Source organism: Crinia signifera, chromosome 5, assembly GCF_055691185.1.
Source record: "Crinia signifera chromosome 5, ASM5569118v1, whole genome shotgun sequence".
Classification (NCBI taxonomy): Eukaryota; Metazoa; Chordata; class Amphibia; order Anura; family Myobatrachidae; genus Crinia; species Crinia signifera.
In genome coordinates, this window is record NC_139221.1 from 118,159,276 (window position 1) to 118,183,386 (window position 24,111).

The 24,111-nt window shown below is 40.4% G+C and overlaps 1 protein-coding gene across 4 annotated transcripts in view; it reads right to left on the reverse strand.

Annotated features, from left to right (window-relative positions):
• The window catches only part of HIVEP1 (HIVEP zinc finger 1), a 219,486-nt gene that overhangs the window by 49,315 nt on the left and 146,060 nt on the right, over positions 1–24,111 (reverse strand). For all 4 annotated transcript variants that reach the window (XM_083187912.1, XM_083187914.1, XM_083187913.1 and 1 more), the window contains one exon: positions 4,411–10,073. In XM_083187912.1, the coding sequence (XP_083044038.1) occupies positions 4,411–10,073 (5,663 nt within the window). The remainder of the gene's footprint in view (positions 1–4,410; positions 10,074–24,111) is intronic.

Genomic DNA, 24,111 nt, shown 5'->3' on the forward strand with positions numbered 1-24,111 from the left:
TTACTAGCTCTGAATACTGCATTATATTACAGGACTTATCTGTTTTACTTCACTATTCCAATCTCAATACATTGTTACCTGCTATTATTCTTATGTATAAATGCATTTGTTTTTATTATTTGTGCTTTTACAATCTATTGTTTTGACATATGCTATGCAAGTAAAGAATAAAAACAAAAAGAATAAAAGGAATCCTCAATTGGCATAACACAGGAGATTACCAATTTGCCAAGGAAGACATGTAACAGAACTACAAGAACAATGCATAATAGTACAACAAAAATGATAAGAACAAGAAAACCAAAGAGGAAAATTGTGGGGATAAAGCATTTTAACACATAGGGGAGTATTCAATCTTGACCAATATTTCTGACAAGTGGAAATATTGGCCATCAGTATTCAATCCCTCGCCTATGTAGATTTGCCTTGTGTTAAAAGTAAAATCTGCATTGTTGAAAATGGATGCTGGATTGTCAAAAGGTAGTGTCTAGATCCCATGCAGTTTAGGTAATTTTCCCATCATGCCCTGGGTCCACGTATACCTGGAGGGGGAATATAAATCTGTGGCGAGCGAAGCGAGCCACCGTGCCCGAAGCGTGCGAGCGTAGCGAGCCCGCGAGGGTACAATGCTGCAAAAATAAAACAAAATAAACGACACCTACATGAATTACACATAAATTTAAAAACATTGTGAGGGCATCTAACAACTTCCGCCCTCACTGAACGTCACTTCCTGTAACCTATACTGCATGGGAACTAGTCTCTACCATTGTCAAAACCGCAGCTAGTTTCGACAATCCACAGACTTTATGATTCTATTCAGTGGGAAGAAACACTGAATAGGTCAAATATAAATCTGACTTAATCTTGACAGAAACGGCCAAGATTTCAGCCTGTCGGAAATATCATTTGGGATTGAATATACTCTCCCATTAGGGTTACAGATAGATGTGAAAAACTCCGACATCCCCACCCGAGAAAATCCCCTTGAGCAACACAACACTGGTTACAATTGAGATAGGATTAAAGTAGTTAGCCATGAGATTTAGACTATGATATATTTGCATTTTAATTGTAGTGGAAAGCATGGTGGTTTTTAGTTTGGTCTCAATAGTATAATTTTTAGCCTTATAACAATATGTTTTCAAGATAAATGAATATTTATTCAGTAGGGAGTAGGGACTGGGTGGAGGAAGAAACACAGATGGGGTTATAGCACAACATTTTGCCATGGTACAAAAAAGCTCTCCTGGCACATATAAAACAGAAACTTTGAGAGGGTTGTCAACGACCGTCTGTTATCTAGAGTGACTATTGGCAGAGGATGAATATATAGACCCATAAAAATATGATGTAATATGTAAATAAGCTGTGTATACAAAGTGATACAGCAGCATATAACTGATTACTATGGACTTGTGTGTGTAACCTTCCTTTAAGTTACGTTGTTTTAGATACTGTATGAATTATTTTTTGATTGTGTAGCTCCTCAGTCTAATAATGGACTGTAATCAGGCACTGACTACTACAGGATCTCTTCATTTCCTGAGAAGTAACACCAAAGCAAAGACTTCTATAAAGAGAATCAGAGTAATGAACCCAACTTCAGCATAGTACATCACAAATTCCCAAGCTACAGTATAGCCATTTGAAACATTAAGATAATGCCTGCAGGCTTATAGGTCATCACTATATGATGCTGGAGAATGAATGGGCAGGAATGGGCTGATCCTGTCCAATGAACAGGATCAGAAACAATATCTGTAGGCAAATAAAAACAGAAACTACAGAATATTGAGCACTCAGGGACGTCTGAATTTTATCCATCTGCTGGATTCTTCTCAGAACTGAATAATATAGTCTGGCATTATAAGATTCTTGACAGGTAGGGTCAGCAAAAGCATAAATCACAGATCCATAGCTTGGGCATGTTAGAGGACCCCTGGTAACTGAAACTTGCTCTTTTTATATGGGGGAGTCTAATGGCTCTCTTTCTTATTATTAGATGATTAAATAGGATAAATGAGCACTTCTTGTTTTTAAAAATTATTAAAATAAGTGGCACCTGTAAAAAAAAATCCTAATACAAACTACATATCTCCCTATTGTCATGAGCTAGCATGATTTCCCAACCTGAAAGGCTGTCCGAGGCTGCGGATTCTCCCTTCTGTCTTAAACCAATGTGATTTCTCAACCTGAATGCTGTTAGTCAGGCTGTCCAAAGCTGATGATTTTTCTCCCCTGCATTCATCAGGATGATGACATCCGGGGAAGGGCATCGGGTGCGCTATAGGATTGTATGTTGAGTGCTGGGTATTACACCTTTAGTCTCCTACAGGTAAAAAAAACAGCACTTAACATGCAGTCCCATAGTGCACCAGTCGCCCTTCACCGGACATCATGATCCTGTTGTATGCAGCAGAGAAGAATCGTCGTCTTTGGACAGCCTCACTAACAGCATTCAGGTTGAGCAATCTCATTGGTTTAAGACAGAAGGGAGATATAGGATAAGTGCACAAACATCAAATGTGACATCCACCACTAACGCCAAAAAGTAGTTGTAAACAAATTTGCATTAACATTTGTTTTATAGGTATCGCGCACACATTTATCCTATTTTATGTACAGTACCTTACTGAATATGAGCTGCTAAAAACACACAGCACAGCACTATCCCTTAATTATTATCAAAAGGCTGAGCAAGGATTCTCAGGAATCCATTGAAAAAAGATAATAGGTCACAGCCCACAAAAAAAGTGCCTTACCTGGAGATTGCTATGAACAAATAAATTATACCAAACCTCAAACAAAATGCAAACTATAAGAAAAATGGTCAGGACCAGGCAACAGTAAAAAAGTCAGTAATTTGCCAAACCCAGGGTAAAGAGTCAAGTTAATGACCTATAAGATCACGGCTATGGACAGAGACCACAGTTCAAACACAGGGAGAGGCATAATAAATGGTGACAATAAGGCACATACATTACTATGAAAACAATGCAAAAAACAGAAGGGGCTGGTATGTGATAATATTAGGACATTTACCATGGTATATTTTTTAAAGCAAAGGAAATGGATATGGAATCTGTACTAGGACTATATTGGATACTAATAGCTGAGTATTAAAGCATCTGGTTTATGAATCTGCAAGGACAAACTCCTCCACTGCCTCCCATGTACAATTTTAATTAAATAGAAAGCAAGTATGTATGTTGTGCGAGTTTCTAATGCATTACGTGCAGCAGGCTAAATTAGTATGCTAATTTGCACTGGCAGATCCACAAAAGGTGCACGCACCTCTTTAGAATAATGTAGTGAAGGTGTGCACAACAAACGCACCAGGGTAATTCTCTGTGCTCACAACTGGGTAGTACAAAAAATAGCATTGCAAATTAAATGTCATATTAATTTTAACACCTTATCATTACCAACAGAAATAATCATTAAATTGTATTGTTTGGTAATACATTGATTGAAAGGCCTATCCAGAAATCCCAAACCCCACCATTATAGTCCAGGTTTTAACCCTTTCAGTGTAAACATCCCTATGAGAGATGCGCAAAATATATGCTAAAAATGCCAGCGTCTCACACATTTGTTATATAGATTCAAATAAAAAATGTTCATTATGATGAATAAATATGTTTGATTGGCAATTTCACACCAATTTTGACAAATTCACTTGGCACTCAAAGGGTTAAGGATATCCACACGTGAGTCCAAATGGTTAAATCTAATTGACTTACAGTAGGTACTAATTAAGTCGCCTTGAGCTCAAGCAAGGATGTCCATAACCACTTAATTGGTAACATTTTTCTCCCCCAAATAACACTTAGAAATTGTCATTTTTAATGATTGAATTAGGTCAAGAAAATGTATTTAAAACTTGTGCACAATTATTCAATTTTTTTTTTTAAATATAGCAACCACCACCATTGAACCATCGCAACTTTGATTTCTCCATTGGCTGTTCCTCTCTTCAGGGCCTGCTGTGACCCATAAACAGTGATTGGTAGCATGGGAGACAGAGGATGAGTGCAAGGGTGCAGAGGGTCTATGAATGGAGGCTGCTAGAAGATTATCTGCCGAAAGCCATCCACTTTGCAATTCTCACTGGATGCATTGCTTGCAAACAGGTTAGATAAGGCACAGGTTGCTGTGGTCAATAAACAATGCAACCATGGTGCACATTGGTAAAACCCAGATGTAATGGTGATGTTTGGAATAATTTTGCCTATACTACTATGCACATTTTCCCCCAAGTCTGTAAATATGGTGGTCCATTATAATAAAAATAAATGTATTATCTATTAACATATAGAATGCTTTCTAGTTTCTTGAAAGAGGTTTGCGGTTTGTTGCCCACATTTAGAAATCATCTCTTCATGCATAACAAAAGAATATTATTACCTTTTTTGAACTGCTTTTCCATTTGCTTGAATACACCACAATGTCACGCTTCGGATGTGTAGTTTTCACCAATGTAAAGATGAACTTCTCACACTTCTGTTTTGAATTTAGCAGAGAAAGTGCCACTTTGGTGGGTAAACAAAGTGGATTTGGATTATTGGAACTAATACTCCAGGAAGCATAGGCAGAAGTCTTTTGGTCGTTCTGGGGAAGGGGTATAGGCTTTCTCTTCAAAAGGTAACACCATGTAAAACTTGTTGAAGTCTTGAGGCTCGGAAAGGACAATCGATGCATGTCACCTGCGTTAACCACAGATATTGCTGCACCCAGTTTTACTTGACCTTGAATATGAACAGTTTTAGTAGTGAGAGGGGACCATCTCTCTTGATTACTGTATGCAGGCTTTAAAGAACATGTCTGAGTGTTTCCAGAAGGCTCTGGTGACATTCTTACAGTGGGACACATTGGTTCTGGAGATTTACTTTTTTCAAATTCTACTATCTCATTCTCATCAGAGGATTGGTTGCCCAGCTGTGTTCTATAAGAACGATTTTCTGGACTATAATTTCCTGGAGAAACATTGCAATCTAAGCTTTCACCTGGATCTGTGGTGCAGAACTGTCTTACGAGCATTGGCTTTCTTGGTTTTCCAGGTTCTACAGTCTTTAAACCCAACAATTGCACTTGTTGACTACTGGTATTGCATGCAGCCCCACTTTCATCTTTGACACGTTTTTGTTGTTTTTCCATTGCAATATCAAGGCTGTTTGCTGGTGAAAGCATTCGCTTACTTGAGGCAGAGGTCTCTTGCTGAGGAACAAGGCCAGTTATGGACACCTTCTGCGAGCGTGGAAGACTAGATTCGTATTTTTTGACAGAGCTTGGCAGAGGTCTACTGGGCTCCTCTTGAGACTTTGGCATAGGTAATGGGTCTCTAACAGCTGTGACTGGGATTGAATTTGCTTTGCAAACAATTTGATTCCCTTGATCTTGTGTCACTAGTATCTCTGGGAGAGATGCAATTGCAGAAAACCCATAATATAAAGAATTGCTATAGTTGTGAACTGGCACAACTATTGAATGAGTAGTTTGCTTTTGCCCAGCTGTACAAATATTGGGCATACCATCTCTAATATCACCTTTCAAATTTCTAGATGTGCTGCTATGGATATTGTCAGCAGAATAACTACTTGGCAGATTTATGTTAATAGGTTTAGTAGAACTAAACTGGTTTTCTTGAACCTTTTGACATTCTAGTTGATATTTTGGAGCAAACATAGCTTTAATTTCATTCTTATTTTGGGGCACAATAGTCTTCTCTTTATCATCTACTTTTGTTGTACTTTGCATACTACTTGGGAAATCATTTTTAAATAAGGTATTAGTTATGTGTACTGGAACTGTAGTGTCTGTAAGCTGAACATTTGCAGATGTTAAAGTTTCAACTGAAAAAGGTGGGTCAGATAAAGTTATTTGTCTTGTGACAGATGTAGGACACACATTAACATCTGTTAAGGATCGGCTTATAGCATGCAAACTTTGCTGTGACAAAAGAGAATTTTCAGATTGAAGAGTTTGGGATTTCACTGGACTAACACTGGTTTCTGAAATATTTAAAGATATTTGTTTTACAAGGGGTCCTCTCCTCCTTTCTAACAATGGAACATGTCCACTATTTGTGCTACACATAAGTGATGATCTAGAAGCAATTGCACTAGTTGGTGACATAGACCTTGATCGAGACATACTTCCACAGTCAAAAGATTTACTTCTACAGTCCATGACATCCATAGAAGGTTGAGTGCAATTTATTTGCTCTGAAGCAGCTCTTCTCATTTCCCTTGGAACACCAAATGTATTTTGCCCAGTTGGTATTGTAAGAAACTCAGATTTGCTTACGTTATTTGTTTTTGAGAAACTATCAGTTTTTGAAGTTTCATCCTTTTCAAATGAAGCTGAAAAACTTGAAGTACGAGATAGACTGCTCTCACGACTTAAGCTTCTTGAAAGGGTTGACTCAAAACTAGATTCACCAGATGAGTTGTCAAGATCAGCCAGCCGTATTCGTTTCTTTTTTGGAGGAAGTTTTTCTGTTGGTAGACTGGAAAGGCTTCCGCTGCGCTGTGGCCAAGAAAACTTTTCCTGCAGTTCTTGATCATTTATTTGAATCTCTGGATCTTTATCTGGTTCTTCTGTAACCAAGATCTCTGGAACCTGAATATTATGTTGACGTATAAGACGGGATTGTGGGTTTGCAGTTCTTTCTGTATGCACAGCATGCTGGCTTTCCTGGACCTCTGTTTTAGAGAGATCAATTGATCCACTTGGTGACAGTTGAGTAGCAAAAGGAGATCTTTCTTCATGAATGATATTTACAACATTCAAAGGGCTCTTTACATTACTTTTTTGAAGTTCATACAATGGTGCCTGTAAAACTTTTTCAATACAGTCTGCTTTCTCAAATGAATTGGGCCTGCTTAATGAATTTGTGTGCTGGATTACAGATATTCCAGTTCCCTGACATTTATGCTCAACTTTTTCCTTTAAAACCAAATTTGTGTTTTTCTCCATTACAGGTACCTTGATATCAGTACTAGTCTCTGTACTCCTTGATACTAGTTGTATTTGCTGACTCAGTGATGAAATAGTGCATGACTGTGAACCCAATATTGTAATAGTGGATGAGGTTTTAGCACTGGCTAAACTAACAGAAGGTTCCTTAATATCTGAAACAGGATTGAATTCATTTTGTTGCGGATCATCATCATCACCAACACTTTTCATCTTTCTACGTTTCCTAATTAAGAGAGGCTGTTCTAAAGCTCCTGTTGTACTAGCAACTCTGTAATGAAGAATTTGGGGTTGGGAGCTGTTTATTGGTGTGCTATGTTCTGTCTCACGAGTCACCGTTTTACTTTTTGGTCCATGTAGTTCAGAACAATAAAATTTCTTATGATTTTCAAAGTTTTCTAATTTTCTATATCGGTTTCTACATGTTTCACATTCAAACATTGTCCCCCGGCCTTGATGCGTTTTTTTAATCTTGTCTAAGCTAGACCCTTGCACAAATGATTTACTTCTAGGCAGCAAAACATCCTGTAAAGATTTGCTTGCAGGGTAGCTTTCATCAACTGATCGTGCAGGACCCAGGCCACATTGCTCTGTGGCTGAGGAGTCTTCCACAGCTGCTTGTCTTACAAGTGTGCGAGGGTGGACCGATTGATTAGGTGTAGATGGCCCTGAAACAAACACATCATCATAAAGAGAACCTATCTTGTCATCAAATGATTGACTGCCTCTAAGTGGATGAGAGGCTGGAATTACTGGGGGAAGAGCTGAATAGCCTGTTGTAGGCATAGAATTGCTTCTTGTAATTGGCAAACAGTCCATAGAAGGATATTGTGATGGAACGGACAGAAAAAAAACTTGCTTGGATTTTTCGGTTGGTGTGAATGGGGACTTTGGTATGTCAGAACTAGAGCTAGTGCGCCTTCCAACAGGTTTCAGATCAAACTGGAAAGAATCCTTAAATATGTAAGATTTTGGTGAATCTATGCTGCCTCTTCGAGACAATGAAGTTCGCCTTGGCTTTACACTATCTAGCTGCTTGTCATCAACTACGGCTTCGTTGTCAGATATTAATTTTGAAATGCGCTCTTCAAGAGTTTTTGTTCCCAATGGTGGGCGCATTATTCCTGTAGCAATAGTTGGTTTTTCAACACAAGGATGTCCCATAATTGCCACACCTGTGTGTGCCAAAGAGCTTACATTTTTAAGGAAGTCTTTTTCAGAAGAGGGCAAAAGTTTTATGAATGGGGCTGGTGAGGTCATTGCTTGATCTGCACTCTCCGACCGGGAGAAATAACCAGAGTCAGTGCTTCCTAAACTTCTAGGGCTCAAAAGACATTTTCCTTGCTGCTCTTGAGCACAATCTGTAGCTTGCTGTCTTTGTAATTGTGCATGAGTAGTCATATTCATTGAAATTTTACTTTCTACATGATTTAGATCACACGTTTTGTGAGACAATTGCTCTACCTCACTTAACGAACACATTCGTAGGACATTCGGAGTCTTATTTTTTATTTTGAGTTCTGTCATTTGTGCTATAAAATGTTCAGAATTAGACTCTAAGACTTTTGGGCTATCAGCTCTTAAAGGAGAAACACTAACTGGATAAACAACAACTTTTGGCAATTCTGTAGGATTCTCTTGCACAGAATTGTCCTGCAACATAGCAACAGGGCTATTGGAGGAAGACCTTCTTTCTTCTTGTGTTAAGGTGTCAGTCTCAGATGGCATTTTTACACTTTCTGGGAATTCCAGACCAGGAACACTTTGATCTTCTGGTCGGTCTTCTGATGTATACTCTTCATCACTGTCGCCACTTTCATCTACATCTGAACTAATAAAAAGAGCTTTCTCTGAATCCTGTGAAAGGAGCATACCTCCAGAATCTGGCTGCATGCCTAGTCCAAGCTTAATAGCATGTGCATGAGACTTTTTGTGCTTGTAAAGATTACTTTTTGTTTTGAATGAGAATCCACATGTTACACAAGGGTATGGACGCTCCCCAGTATGTGATCGAATGTGCTTTAGGAGAACACTGGGTTTTGCACAAGCCCTGTTACAATATTCACATATATATTTACCTTGTTTTTTAGGTTTTTGATCCTTTAATATAATATTGCACATTTGCTCCCCAGTGAACAGTGAGGCCACTTGGGTTACATTATATGTAGAGTTTAAAGACAGATTTGAAGGATTGGATAAAGGAGGCTTTCCTTGCAATGAAAGAACCTGAGTTACAGAAGATGATGGAGAATTTACTACGGAGGACGATACAGCTACATGGTAAACTTGTTGTTTGACATCTATAGAGTTAGAGTAACTGGGACAGACAGGAGGTGGGTGCTGCTTTTGACACTGTTCCTCCTCACTACCTGAATGGCCCTGGGTATGTATGGACCCTTTTGCTGATGTGCAAGGCTGACCACTTTGAGAACTATGATGAAAATGGAAATATCTAGCACCTGAGTCTCCTTGAGAGGATGATGATGGACATGAAGCGTCTTTATATGTTAATGAAGGTGCTGCTATATTATGCCCTTGTTTTTCAGTTTGGGTACCACAAGGTGCCCTGGATTGGTTCAAAGTATTTAGTTCAGGCTCCATAGCTTTTAATAAAACATCAAATGCTGAATTTGCACAAGAATACTGCTTATTGGTATTTTCAGGGTTAATATTTAAATTTTTCTGATTGACTGGTATTGAACTGGAGGTAAGACTTTCCTTAAGTAATGTCATTTTGCCTCCAAAATCATACCCTTCTTTTCTTCCGTTACATAAGTCTGGTGGAACAGATAGTTTTTTAGTCTGCATTGAAATGCCAGACTTCACAGACTGACCAGCGTGCTCAGCACTTGTCCCTTTGCTTTGCTTGCGGGTTTGAGTTGGTAATAGTTCCTTATCTTTTGTACATCCAGATCCTGAAAGAGTAGTGGTCTGGGGTGTGTACACTTCTATATCATGTCTTTGTTTCTCCTTAGATACATTCCTTAATGGTGACTTCGGTATTTTCTTCAAGTGATTTTCTATTACAATTTTTTTCCTCTTGACACCTTTAACAGTATTAGAGCAACCTCGGGAACCAGCAGCAACAATTTCTGCAAGATGAGAAAAAGTTATTATTGATAAAAGATGATGCCAGGAAAAAACAGATGAAAGTTCTTAGCAAGAAAATAAATTCAGGTTTGGGTTTTTCAACTTGGTTTTATGCAGTTTGTAACGAACATATCATACCCATGACTAATACACTAGCCTACATTACAGCAACCTCATAAAACAGAAAGCACAATCTGACACCATACATTTTTGAGTTTATCAAATATTGTGGCTATGTATATTCCACTATAATAATTCCACTTTGCATGTAATAAAAGTAAACTAATGTTTTCCTTTGTACTGTACGTGTTTTTTATGTCTGTAAAGCGACTGATTCCTGCTGGTGAAAAGTGCTAGCTAAACAAAATTATTATTACTACTACATCAAACCCCACATAATACAAATTGAATGTAAAACTAAACTATTCTAATAGATGGGGTTTCATGATAAATCTGGCAAAACTGCTACACTTGTTTTTTCCCCATTCAAGGTCAACACCAGCAGTGGAAAAGCACATTTTGTTCTCGCTAAATGTATCAAATTGGTCAAATCAGTGACAACATTTGAACTCCACTGAGGAATCCAAAGAACATTGTTGGCTGCATTTGAAAGGTCTGAAAATCCATAATCAGCAAAAGAGAAAAACAATAATAACCAAGTAACGGAATAATATACTCCAGTACGTGTCAAATATATATTTACCGCTTTTCACCTGGATGACGAGCTTTGCATAAGATCCTGCTTGTAAGCTCCATAGATCTCCTTATCCCCCACCACCTCCATCAATAACACAAATGTTCTTTCACCCTGACTGCTAAATGTACACCACATTCTTGAGGTCTTAAACAGTCTGAAGGACAGGGACACTGTTTTCTAGGTCATTTGGATGGGGTTGAACTGTAGAACTCAATCCCTGTAATGATAGCGCTTGGTCTTCCCGTATAACTAATAAGCACATATTCTACAATACAATGGTTATGGATAAGCCTAAGGGTTCAGACCCTTTGCATATTTGGGGCCTAACGAGCAGGTTAACACGGCCTGACAAAGGCCTACAAACCCCCCCCCACCGCGCGATCATATCTCAATACGCTCTGACTCCAAGTGGTTGTGTACACTTCTACATCCACTCGCAACAGGGGGGAAATCCTTCAATGGTTGCTCACCATCAAATTACTTCTCCTTTGCTTCTAACAGAAAAGTAGCCCAGTACTAACTTTCCTGACATCATGTGATGTCATCAGTTCATCATTTCTATGGGCACGCCCACAGTTTTGTGGGCACGCCCATGAAACACTGGGTGTCCACCCTGGTACACCCCCTGGCTGGCAATCACTAACCGGACGCCCCAGTGAGTGAAAATCTTGCTGAAGGCACTCACTGCGGGGGTCTGCACATGCGCATTACCACCTATGCGCAGTCCTCCATTGTACTATATAGTCCAAATAGAATGTTCCCACCACGCCTTGCGATCGAATTGGGATTAAGTACTAAATGAATCAGACCATGTGTACAGGGCTTTTCAGACAGCCACAAGCACATGAGGCGATGGCAAGTGCTCTTCGCCTTCAGATTACCATCCAGGCCCCTCCTACCACTCCAAACGCAATGAAGGTGAGATCTTTAGGGCAACTGCTGCTGCTCAAACAATTCTCATGGCCACACAAACTCAGACTATAATTGGTGATCCCTAGGTGTCTTTCCTCTCTTTCGCTCAGTAATTACTATTTTTGTAGGACTTTAAGTCTTCCAATGAGCTTGATCGATATTCACAGCCATATTTAAAAACTTCTCATATTCAGACATCTGAAGCTTTTAATAAGAGATTAATAATTGGGACATTGGAAGCAGGATTCTGGGAAAAACTATATAGTGCAAAAAGTCACAGATAGAAAGAATTAGATTCCGTGCCAAATTTAGTGACATTCTGGTTGAAAGATTATACAACAGACACAGTAGCTCTGAATAGTGGAAGATAACTCTTATTTCTCAAACTAGGGAAACAATAGCTGTGTAAACTTGAATCAGTATACATTTATTGACAAATATGCATTTTTGTTAAAATTCTTCTGTACCAAATTTAAAATAATTTACATAAATTTGTGAACATTTTTGAAAAAAATATTAGCCAGTTAAGTGATTAAAGATCCCACGAGAATGTCATAACATAATGTAATTAATATCTTTGAATGAGTTAAAGTAACAATTTCTGCAATCTTTTTATTTTCAAGAATAACTCCCATTACTAATACCGTGTTCTCAGGGCCAATGAGAAAAACACGGCTTTAAATGCCGGGGACTGCAGGGACTGACCCCCGTTCTCATTGCAAGGCAAATTCCTGGGTGAAGAAGTTCTACCTGGTAATTTGCCTTTTAACACAGGATTTTATGCAGTGAGAACGGGTTAACCCGTGTCTGCATACCCGGATCTCAAACACGGGTAAAAAGAAGGGTATGCGACCCGTTCACTGATCACATACGCCCTTCCCCTAGAGCTCGAGATACGGCTAAAACATTATTACGTCTAGAAGACTCATGGATATTCAAGCTGGACACAGTACCCCTAGGGGCTTGAACAAGAGAATTATGTGGAATGCTCTTACATAATTCTAAACGTGTTATATGCATGATGACCCTGTAGTCCTGGATATATTCATTTATCATCATATGATAGTTCCTTCATGGGACGTAGCTATGATATCATAATACTGGTATATATGGTGTGTAGATAATGCTTTGCAATACAAGTGTACATATGCATTGATTTGTACAGTATATCCAGTATGAGGAAATGTATATCAGCATATCTCCATTACTGATGGAAGCACTTGAATAGATAAAGTGAATACATCTACTTTTTGCATACTTTTCTGTGATTTTGTAATTAATATATTTATTGTACTATATGATATAATATTATATCTGTCTTGTTGTTACTCCAGTTCTTCATGTTTATGATTTATTTTTTTTGTTTTACATTTTGTTTATGTAACACATGTATTTTTAGGAGTTTGTATACGGGTGTCAGCTGATCACGCCCACAGCTCATACCAACGTTGTGGTGAATGTGTTGCCTAGGCAACCCTTCAATGTGGTGATGATGTGATCATCTATCTGTGCTTACACACCTGTCTCCAACTTCTGTGATTCCTGGCGTTGGGCGAGAGGCGTGTCCTCGGGATCACTATGACCCTTTTTAAGGTGAGCTTTGTTGTATGTGTCTTTGTATGTGTATTCCTCCTGAAGAAGGGGCATTAAAGCCCTGAAATGTAGAGGGAAAAAAACTTAAATTGTATCAAGCTGCAGTTCCATGCTGGTTTACTTTATCCTGGATGGGAATTCTGGTCACCAATATCTATCTATCTATCTATCTATCTATCTATCTATCTATCTATCTATCTATCTCATACTTGTATGTGGCACAGATAATATGTCTTAGGTACCCAATCACTACTATTTGTGTTATTTGCCTTCTTGTGTGTGACTTTCAATCTCTATGTATGGTAGCTGCTAAGCCATAAAACTATATAACCATGCCTAAACTATACCTTTAATATCTACACCATATGGACAAAAGTATTTGGCCACACATGATAATTATTAAATTCAGGCGTTTCAAGACAATTTTCCACAGGTGTATAAAATCAAGCAGCTAGCCATGCAGCCTCCATTTTTAAACATTTGTGATACAAAAATGGGTCATTCTGAAGATATCGGTGACTTCAAACATGTTAAGGTGGCCATACACACACAGATTTATCTTCGGATCTGGCTGGTTGGAACAAAAACATGGTTATGGATGACATGCTTGGAAATGCTGGAAAACTGTCAAACTGTCACTCATCCATAACCATGTTTTTGTTCCAACCAGCCAGATCTGAAGATAAATCTTACTAGTGTATGGGCACCTTTACTGTGATCGGAAGCCACGGTTTGCTAAATTTCCTCCCTGCTCCTGCCTCCATGGTCAACTGCAAGTGCTATTATTAGAAAGTGATAGTGTTTAGGAAGAACAGCAACTCAGCCACGAAACGGAAAACCATATGAAATCACAGAATGAGGTCAACAACTGCTATTTGCATGGTGTGCAAAAGTCGCCAACGCTCTGCTGATTTCATAGCTGAAGACTTCTGAAATCTCACTGGTATTAATGTATCCATAAATGTAAGGCTTGCATGCATTTGCTCAACCATCAAAAGCCAATGTACCAAGTCCAATGCCAAGCGTGCAATGGAGTGGTGTGTAGCACACAGACACTGGATTGTGGAGCAGTGGAAACTATCTCCGTGGAGTGACTATCATGCTTACCCTGCTTGGCAGTCAGATGGGCAAATCTGATTTTGTGTTGATGCCGGGAGAACATTACCTGCCTAACTATGGGGGTTATTCATATCTGATTGCTGGGCTGCAGTCAGGTATACCCTGCCCAGCCAGAGTGAAATCCTAACTCATACAAGTTTGCAAGTTGCTTAGCAGTGTTTGTGAAAATTAGCTGGATCAGCGAGTAGCTGCAAATCTGCTCCCCACCATATGATTTTTCCACTGTGTGCACATGATTTACTCGGCAACTGCGATAGAAGCACTCGGATCAGGGCCAGAGCTGATGTTACACGCCTTCCCTTCAAACGACATGCCTGCATTTACCTTGACACTCCCAGTAAATGGCCAGTTACCACTCTCAACCACATTTTCCAAATCACCTAGCTGGTGCACAGCTGTAGTCATTACTAACTGTCACATTTTCCAACATGCTCCATTCATTCTTACCATAGAGCCACAGGTTGCCTGAAAAACAAACTGTTCTTAGATCTTGAGGACAGGTTTGCCCGACCCTGCCCTACATTATATCAACTGTGAAGTTTGAAGGAGGAGGGATAATGGTATGGAGCAGTTTTTTCACTGTTTCAGGCCCCTTATCTCCAGTGAAGAGCAGTCTTCAGCATGGATTTTGAACAATGATATGATTCCACTTTTTTGGCAACAGTTTGGGGAAGGCCTTTTTCTATTCATCGGTCACCTTTTGGAGAAACTGACAAGAAGATTGCAAACCAAGCCTTCTCATCCAACATCAGAGCCTGACCACATAAATGCGCTACAGAATGAATGGACACATTCACACAGAAACATTCCAAAATCTTGTGGCAAGACTTCCAAGACGAGTGGAAGCCATTATAGCTGCAAAAGGGGGACCAATTCCATAGTAAAGTATATGTATTTGAATATAATGTCATTACAATAACATAGAACGCCACAGAATCCGCCACCGATGCATAAGATTGGTGATTTTGGCACAATTTCAACAAAGGTAAAGGAGAATAAATGTGTATATTCAGTACAGATCTGCCCACATACATCTAGCCTCAATATGCCATGTATTGCAAGATTCCTGGGGGTAAATTTAGTTAGATGGGAGTTATATTGAAGATGGGATGTTGCCCATAGCAAACAATCAGATTCTACAGGGGCATACACACGTAGAGATCTGTGCTAAGCAATTTTGCTGGTGTCAAGATCTCCCACGGAGAGCACATACACACGCAGAGATTTGTGCTAAGCAATTTTGCTTAAGCAAAAAAAAGCAGGGTAATGGATCAGAATGAGAGATTGTGATCAGTATCTCTCATTCTGTACACACACAGAGATTTGCAGACATTTGCTAAGCAATCTGATTAGATTTTGACTGCATGCACTGACTTAGTTAGCAGGAGATATATAGGGGGATATTCAATCTCCGTCGAGCATCTCCCGTGGGGGAGATGCTCGACGGGCCCTATTCAATGCTGTCTTCCCCGACAGCATTGAACAGGGTTTCCTGCCAGAACGAGCCCGACATCTCTAGCTGTCGGGCTCGTTCTGCCGAGAACAGCCGGGAAGTGACGAGCTGCCGGCTGCAGCTCGTCACTTCCCGGCCGCAACTCGCGGCCACGCCCCCTTCTCGCCCCGCTGCAGGCGGGACATTGAATCCCGCCTGCGTGTTCTCGGTCGAGCTGACCGAGAACGGGACTGGGTCACGGCAGGCGAGCAAGCTCGCCTGCCGTGACCTGAAGATTGAATATCCCCCTTAATCTCTTGGAGCATACACACGGAGAGATCTGCACTTACTTTCTAAGCAATCTAGTCAGATTTGCTTTGGGTGTATTTTATTTATTTATTTAGTACCTTCTAGAGCACAACTGATAGCATTTGATTGGTTGCTATCAAATTAGTAAATGTACCCCCTGGTGTGAGTGAGCCAGCAGTTACTGGGCAGCTATGTGAATAAGACACACAAGCACTGCACTGTATCCTAGATTTTCTTATGCGTATACAGCCGTAGTCACACACAGAATATAGGCATTTCACATACATACCTCCCAACTTTTAAGAGCCAGAGAATCCCCCAAAAGGGTGTGGTCTCCATAAATACTGCATAGCATCGCCAGCCCCGAGACGCTCGCGTGCCCCGTGGCTACATAGAGCTGGCTACGGGGTCCCCGCCTCCTCCCCTGGTGCCCCTCGCCACCCCGCCGTCCACCCTATCCCTGCCCATCTCCACTTCAGAAGTTGTGACGGGTAGGGATCTGCAGCGGCGCCGTCCTGAAACTGGGACGTGCGTGCGAGTAGCGCGCACGTCCCAGTCAGCCTCTGCGCCGGTGATCGCCAGCGAGGACATTCTGGCGATTCCCAGCCAAAGAAGAGAAGCGCTCCATCTGTATGCACATACCATTATGATCAGCACAGCCTGCTTGTGGGTCATATTATTTATTTATTAACAGTTCTTATATAGTGCATACATATTCCGCAGTAGAGCTTACAATCTATATTCCCTACCACATTTACACACACGCACAGGCATTCTAGGGTTAATTTTGTTGGGAGCCAATTAGCCTACCAGTATATTTTTGGACTGTGGGAAGAAATCGGAGTACCCAGAGGAAACCCACGCAAGTACGGGGAGAATCTACAAACTCCGCACAGTTAGAGCCATGGTGGGAATTGAACCCATGACCTCAGCGCTGTGAGGCAGTAATGCTAACTATTACGCCATCTGTACTGAACAGTCATATACCCATAGTGATGCCAATAAAATGCATGTGCTGTGAAAAAGTGTACAAAAAAGCACTCCAGCATAGGTAAACATGCTCACTACTAGGAAGGCTGTTTATATATAGATATATATATATATATATATATATATATATATATATATATAGATAGATCTATCTATCTATCTATCTATCTATATATATATATATATATATATATATATATATATAGTGTGTGTCTTTTATGAATGTAAAGCAGACAATAGACATCACACTGGTTAGGATTGCAGCTCAGCACTGGGACGAGAAGCTCAAATCCTGACCAGGCTGCTACGGACTATAAAGAAGAAGATATCCTAATACGTGTGTTTAGGAATTTAGGCTGTAAGATCCAATGATTCTCGAAATGTTGCAAAATTTCTGTTTCTAAATAAATACATAATAATACTACCAGACACATTTGAATGATAATCTACAGTATGTTCACAAACTAGAGAGCAATACAGAAAAGGTTCTTTGTTATTAAATAGTTCTGTACTGAAATGAAATAGTTAAATGTGACTGTACACTGCAGTTGATTTGTCAGCAGCGTATGTTCTGAAAAACATTCCTTGCATGTATGCACAATATTTTAACTATTCAGAATAATAGTAATTTCATTCATAAACAATATCCTCATGTATACCAATGCTGGCGTGTTTTTTTTGTACACTTTTCACAGAACATGCATTTTTTGACAGAAATGGAAATGCAGATTTTTATTAAGCAAAGCCATAAGAATGTACACATGCACACACGCACACACATATATATATATTTATATAATGCAATCATGCTCTGCAATGTTAGTGCATCACAAAACATTCCAAAGCCTTATTAGACATTTAGAAATAAATAGAGGTACCTGTTCTGCTCAGGTTCAGATGCCTTCACAAATTCCTGTGCTAATGCTCAGTGCTGCCAGTACGAGCTTCCTCAAGCCCACGCAGTATTATAACCGCTATCTTCCACTTCTATCTCTTGCTATTCTCCTTTACTTCTTTTTAATTAATCCGAGCATTAACTACAATGGTACAGAGCAGTCAACAGCAACACCAAACCACAAAAACAGACGATGTTCTAGAATCTATATTTGTGGTATAATACCTAAATAGGGAACAAAAAAAATCTTTCCAGGAAGTATGTTCCCAAAACACAATATTGCATTGTAGAAAAACACGGTAATGTATGGCCATTTGCTTCAATGGGGTTTTTTTATTATTATTTTTCATTACTTTTGTATACTGTACAGAAGATGGAATATGTGCCTTATGGTATTAAATCATACAGAGAACAAATAAGCATGAGGCTGCATGTGTATTAAACTAAATGTGCATCTCAAAGGCAAATAGGACAAATTATTCACTTCTGTGTAGAAAATGTGAACATAAATGCTTGCGTTAGGATTGTTATCAAGACCTTGCAATAACCAATTATAATTTTCGTCAAAATACTGAAAACAAATATGTATAAAATAATGCAGTATAACATTATACGAAAATATAAAAGTGTCTAATACATCAATTAAATAACATTTTATAGAGGGAGACAAGGTAAACATATTATTTTACATCTACTCTTTAGGCTTTAGACTTTTGAGCATTGTATTGTCAGCTCTTTTACCCAGAGACTATTGTTGCAGATTTAGCAGTTCTGACAGATGGGTTGATACAGTAAAGAGATGTTGGCTGCTACTTACAGATTTATATACTGTAGGTTAATCTAATGGCTGGCCCATACATAGGCCTTAGTGTCAGGTTTTTCTATAAAATAATCCAGAGGCCAGGCCACACATCAAGTAAACAAAACCATCCTTTCTTATATGAAATGATCAAATCTGCAATTATCATAAACTAGGTGGGTCCTGCAAAAATTTCACATGTGAATAAAATAGGATTCATTTTAAAGTGAGTTTGGTGGTTTGTAGTAGGATGAAAGAAGAACCGGTTCACTTGTAGCCATTTCAAGTAGCCGAGCAAAACTGATCAAATCTTTAAAATGGTACCTCATTTACAGATTTTGGTTTATTATGAAGGGAGAAAACGGGATAGTCATTTTCACGCGGACCCCAGAAGGTTTTGTCTTTTTCCTTCAATTTTTGACATACCTACGGAGGAGCCCTTCCCCTCTTATTATAGAAGTGGGGTCCAGGTCTTTGAGTGACCAGTCTGCAGAGACAGGAAAGGACGTATTAGGGCCTGCGTATCGAGGCCTCTGCTGTGATCCCCACTGCTGGCTGCACCTGAGGTCTAGAAGGTAAGCAGCCTTTCTATGCCCTAACTTTTAGTTCCCAGCCGCAGCTTTGCAAGCAGGCTTGTGGCGCGGGCTGCCAGTTCTACGGCTTGTACCGAGGTCTGCATGTGCTCGTATTGCTGCAAGCTGCACAGAGCTCTGCTGCCGGACGAGATGCAGTGTAAGCAGCTGACCTCAATCTGGGGCCGTGTGTCGCCTGCACACATCCTGCAGAGAGACTGAGCTGCAGGAGCTCTAAGTAGCTGAGTGGGCTCTATTTTAGCTGTCAGGTAGGGGGATGTTTAACTTCTATTTTTAAATAGACAATACAATGTGTAATAGTAAATGAACAACTATTGAAATGCAGAACTTAATCTTTAAAATGGCTTCTCATTTATCAATCTTGGTAAGAATGAAGGAAGAAAATGGTATCATCAGGGCTGCCACCAGAAATTGTGGGGCCCGGGACTGACAAAATTGTCAGGGCCCCCCTCATTGTGTTTCCCACGGGAATTAAAGGAAGCAGGAGAAGAAGAGAAAGAATGGATGGCAATGGTAGACATAAACAGAAGGAATAGTCAGGAGACAGAAAGGAGGAGCGAGAGGCGGTGTACTGGAAAATGAGCGAGAGGATGAATATGTTGATATGGGAGACAGTAAAAATAGGGTGGGGGGATAGGAGGGAGAGGAGTAATAGTGGGATACAGGGCATAGAGGATGAAAGGGCCACCAGTGGATGCAGAGATGTAGCCTGATTCCCAATGTAAACAAGTGCTATGATACCCCCTAACAGTTCTGCTGTGCGCCATGTGCCCCACAGATCTCTGCACACACATATAAAGTATAAAAAAGTTAATAAAACAAAAAATATATAAAAAATAAAGAATTCTTTAAATTAAAAACTTGTAAGTTTTTAAAGTTGTATTTTTAAAAATGTTAGAAAAAATTGCGTAACCCTTTAAACGAAGAAAACAACAAACATGAAAAATTGTTTATTAAAGGTATATTGTGCTTATCTGACATGGCTTCCGCCTTCTCTATCAGTTGCTGGATGCCGATGTCAGCCTCGGCAGCTGTAAACTTTCCTAGATGGGTAAGATGGGGACAACTGCATTCTTAGTACCCGGCGGCCGGTTTTGGATGAGGAGGTCATCTGCTGGAGCACATTCACAGCAATCACCAGCTCACGCGGCGTGCTCTGTGTGCAGACAACTGTTTCCTGGGTGTGGCAAGGCCATGATATACATTGTGTGTGCAGTTTTCTTGGCCCTGCGACTGCAAGTCTGTGTAAAGTCAGACTTACTCAGGCTTGCAGTTGCAGATGAACATCACGATTGATGTTCTTCTAGAACTGCAATTGCGTAGCAGTTTTATCATGCTGTGGGATGGTAGGGTTCGGGCTAGGCTGCAGGAGGGGTGGATTAATGTTAAAGTATGGGAGGGGAGGTTTAGGGTTAGGCTCTGGGAGGAGTGAATTAATGCTAGTCTAAGGGGGGAAGTGTTAGACTGTGGGAGGGGAGTTTAGGGTTAGGCTGCGGGAATGAAGGTTAGGCTGTGGGATGGAAGGTTAGGGTTAGGCTGCAGGGAGGGGAGGTTAGGGTTAGGCTGCAAAAGAGGAGGTTAGGGTTAGGCTTCGGGATGGAAGGTTAGGGTTAGGCTGTGGGATGGAAGGTTAGGGTTAGGCTGTGAGATGGGAGGTTAGGGTTAGGCTTTGGTAGAAGGAGGGTTAAGATTTGGTTGAAGGATAGAAGGTAAGGGTTAGGCTGTGGGATGGGAGGTTAGGCTGCGAGATGGGAGGTTAGGCTGTGGGATGAGAGGTTAGCGTTAGGCTGTGGTAGCAGGAGGGTTAGGGTTTGGCTTAGGTAGCAAGAGAGTTAGGCTGTGTAAGGGGGTGGGTTACGTTGAGATAACAGGAGGGTTAGGTTCTGGGAGGGGTGGGTTACTTTGTGGTAACAGGAGGGTTAGTTTAGGCTCCAAGAGGAGTGGATTAGGTATCAGGGGAGGTTATATTTATATACAGTACAGATATGTATTACTGGAAATGTATCAATAACTATATCACATTGACATTGATATGCTTTATTTTTAAATATAGTATATCCCTCTTCAAAGCCTCCCCCTTTCCAAAACACACCAGAACCCTTTACAAGAACCCATAGGGCTATCACTGCTATTCTGTTTTGGGTTGTATAGTAGTTTAACACATACATAAAATCACACACCTATACATATGTACATTTACTTTCACACTCATGTACACATATTGTCACACACACACACATATACTGTATAGTGATCATTCTAGCACCCGCTATCTTTGAAAATCCATGCAGTTCCTCTTCCCTGCCTGGGGTGTCACTGTCTGCTGTGGTGTTTCTAGCACAGGTCTTGTTTGCATATCAATGCTGATATACAGACCACACTGTGCTAGAAGCACCACAGCAGAGAGCGACACCCCAGGCAGGGAAAAGGAACTGCATGGGTTTTCAAAGATAGCGGGTGCTAGAATGAACACAACATATATATATATATATATATATGAAAACGAATGACATCAAGATACCATCGAATAAATGGAACCTCTCACAAATGGAGTGTAAAGCCTTAAGAGATCTGGCGTCCTATCAGGACATTATCATCCGACAATCGGATAAAGGAGGATCGATTGTAATCCAAAATGTGTCCGATTACAGAGAGGAGATCCAACGCCAGCTGGCTGATACGACGGTTTATTCCAAGCTCCGAGGGGATCCAACTCAGACCTTCAAGAGGGAACTGGACTTGTGTCTGGGGAGAGGTGTGCAGGATGGGATCATAACGGACTCCTGTAGAAAATACCTTACAGTTGAGTTTCCGGTGAAGCCCATCCTGTACACCATTCCTAAGATACACAAACACGCTACTAGACCGCCAGGTAGGCCAATTATATCGGCTCGGGGGTCTATCTTCCAGCCGATTGCGGTCTACCTGGACGGGTTTGTTCAACCTCTAATCCAGTCCAAGCCCACATTCTTAAAGGACACAACGTCACTTCTGATAGCTCTTAATGATTTGGGACAGTTGCCGATGGATTGCTTACTCATCACCATCGATGTTTGCAATTTGTATACGTGCATTCCCCATCAGGCGGGAATACAGGCTATGCGCAGACTCATTTGCAACAACATTGCGTATAATGGTCCTGACCCATCATTTTTTCTCGAGCTGTTAGAGATGGTCTTAGTTAGAAATTATTTCTACTTCGATTATGCACATTATCTTCAAACATCGGGAGTGGCGATGGGGTCGAATGTGGCCCCATCGCTAGCCAATACCTACATGTTCGAGGTAGAAAATGATTTATTCTTTGGTGACCCACAAATTAGTGAAAATATCGTCCGATATTTCCGATATATCGACGATATTTTGGTGTTTTGGGCAGGAACAGAAGGGTGTTTAAGAGAGCTGATCGATCATCACAACAGCACATCACACCCTGTGAAGTTTACCTATAAAATTGAGACCCAAACAATTGATTACCTTGATGTCACGATTTCTTTGAGTCCTGCGGGTATTTCTACCAACATCTATAGGAAACCTACTGACCGCAACAATTTGTTGTTGTCATCAAGTGCCCATCCGCTACATTGTAAGCAATCCCTGCCATATAGCCAATTCTTGCGAGTACTCCGGATCGTGAGCAATCCGGAAACAGCTCAAGAAGAGTTGAGGACTATGATGTCTAAGTTCAAAGAAAGAGGGTATAAACATAGAGATTTGGAAATTCAATGCCAAAAGGCCCTAACCAAAACTAGACAGGAACTTTTAACACCTAAGGTTCCCACAAAAAAACAGGCCGATAAGTTGGTCTGGGTTAATGTATTTTGCCATCAGTCCTCCACTAACATTCGCACTGCAAAAAAGTTTTGGCCTATAATTACAAGCGATGCAGGGCTTAATCTACAAGAGAGCAGACTCATGCCAGCATTTAGAAGGGGGAGACACCTCAAAGACCAACTGGTTAAAACAGATATAACCAATTGGGGTAAAACCACCAAAACAACATTTCTAACAGTCAACAAAAAAGGCTGTTTTAGATGCCCACATTGCACCACGTGCAATGCCATGCAATCAGGGTCCACAGTAGTACATCCGTACACAGGTAAAAGGTTCCCCATTAGGTTCTATCTAACGTGCACGTCCAGCTTTGTAGTTTACATTATTTTTTGCCCATGCTCACACCTATACGTGGGCAAAACTGAACGTCAGTTCAGAGAGCGGATGGCGCTACACCGTTCAGCTGTCCGAGCGGCCCTCCAAAAGGGCACAAGCGACCAACCGCTAGCACGGCACTTTGCCCAAGCCCGACACCCTCTGGCCTCCATACGATGTATGATTATCGATCATGTACCACCACTGTCCAGGGGAGGAGACAGGGGGAAAAAGCTCCTTCAGTTAGAAACAAGGTGGATTTTTAAGTTAGACACCTTGGCCGCGAAGGGATTAAATGAGCAGTTAGGCCTTCGTTGTTTCCTATAGGTGTTTAACATATATATTCAATAGGTTCATTTGAATAATTTGTACAGAATATTAATTAGATGTGTTGCCTTTAGTTTATTAAGGTGCGATGTATTCATTTTCTAGGTATCCATTGTTTCACAAAGCCCGGGCCACAACCCAGTATTTGTGAAAAGCAACACTATTTATTCTTGTATAACTATGTTTGTCCATATCTGTCTAGTAGTATGTAATTGCACACTATTT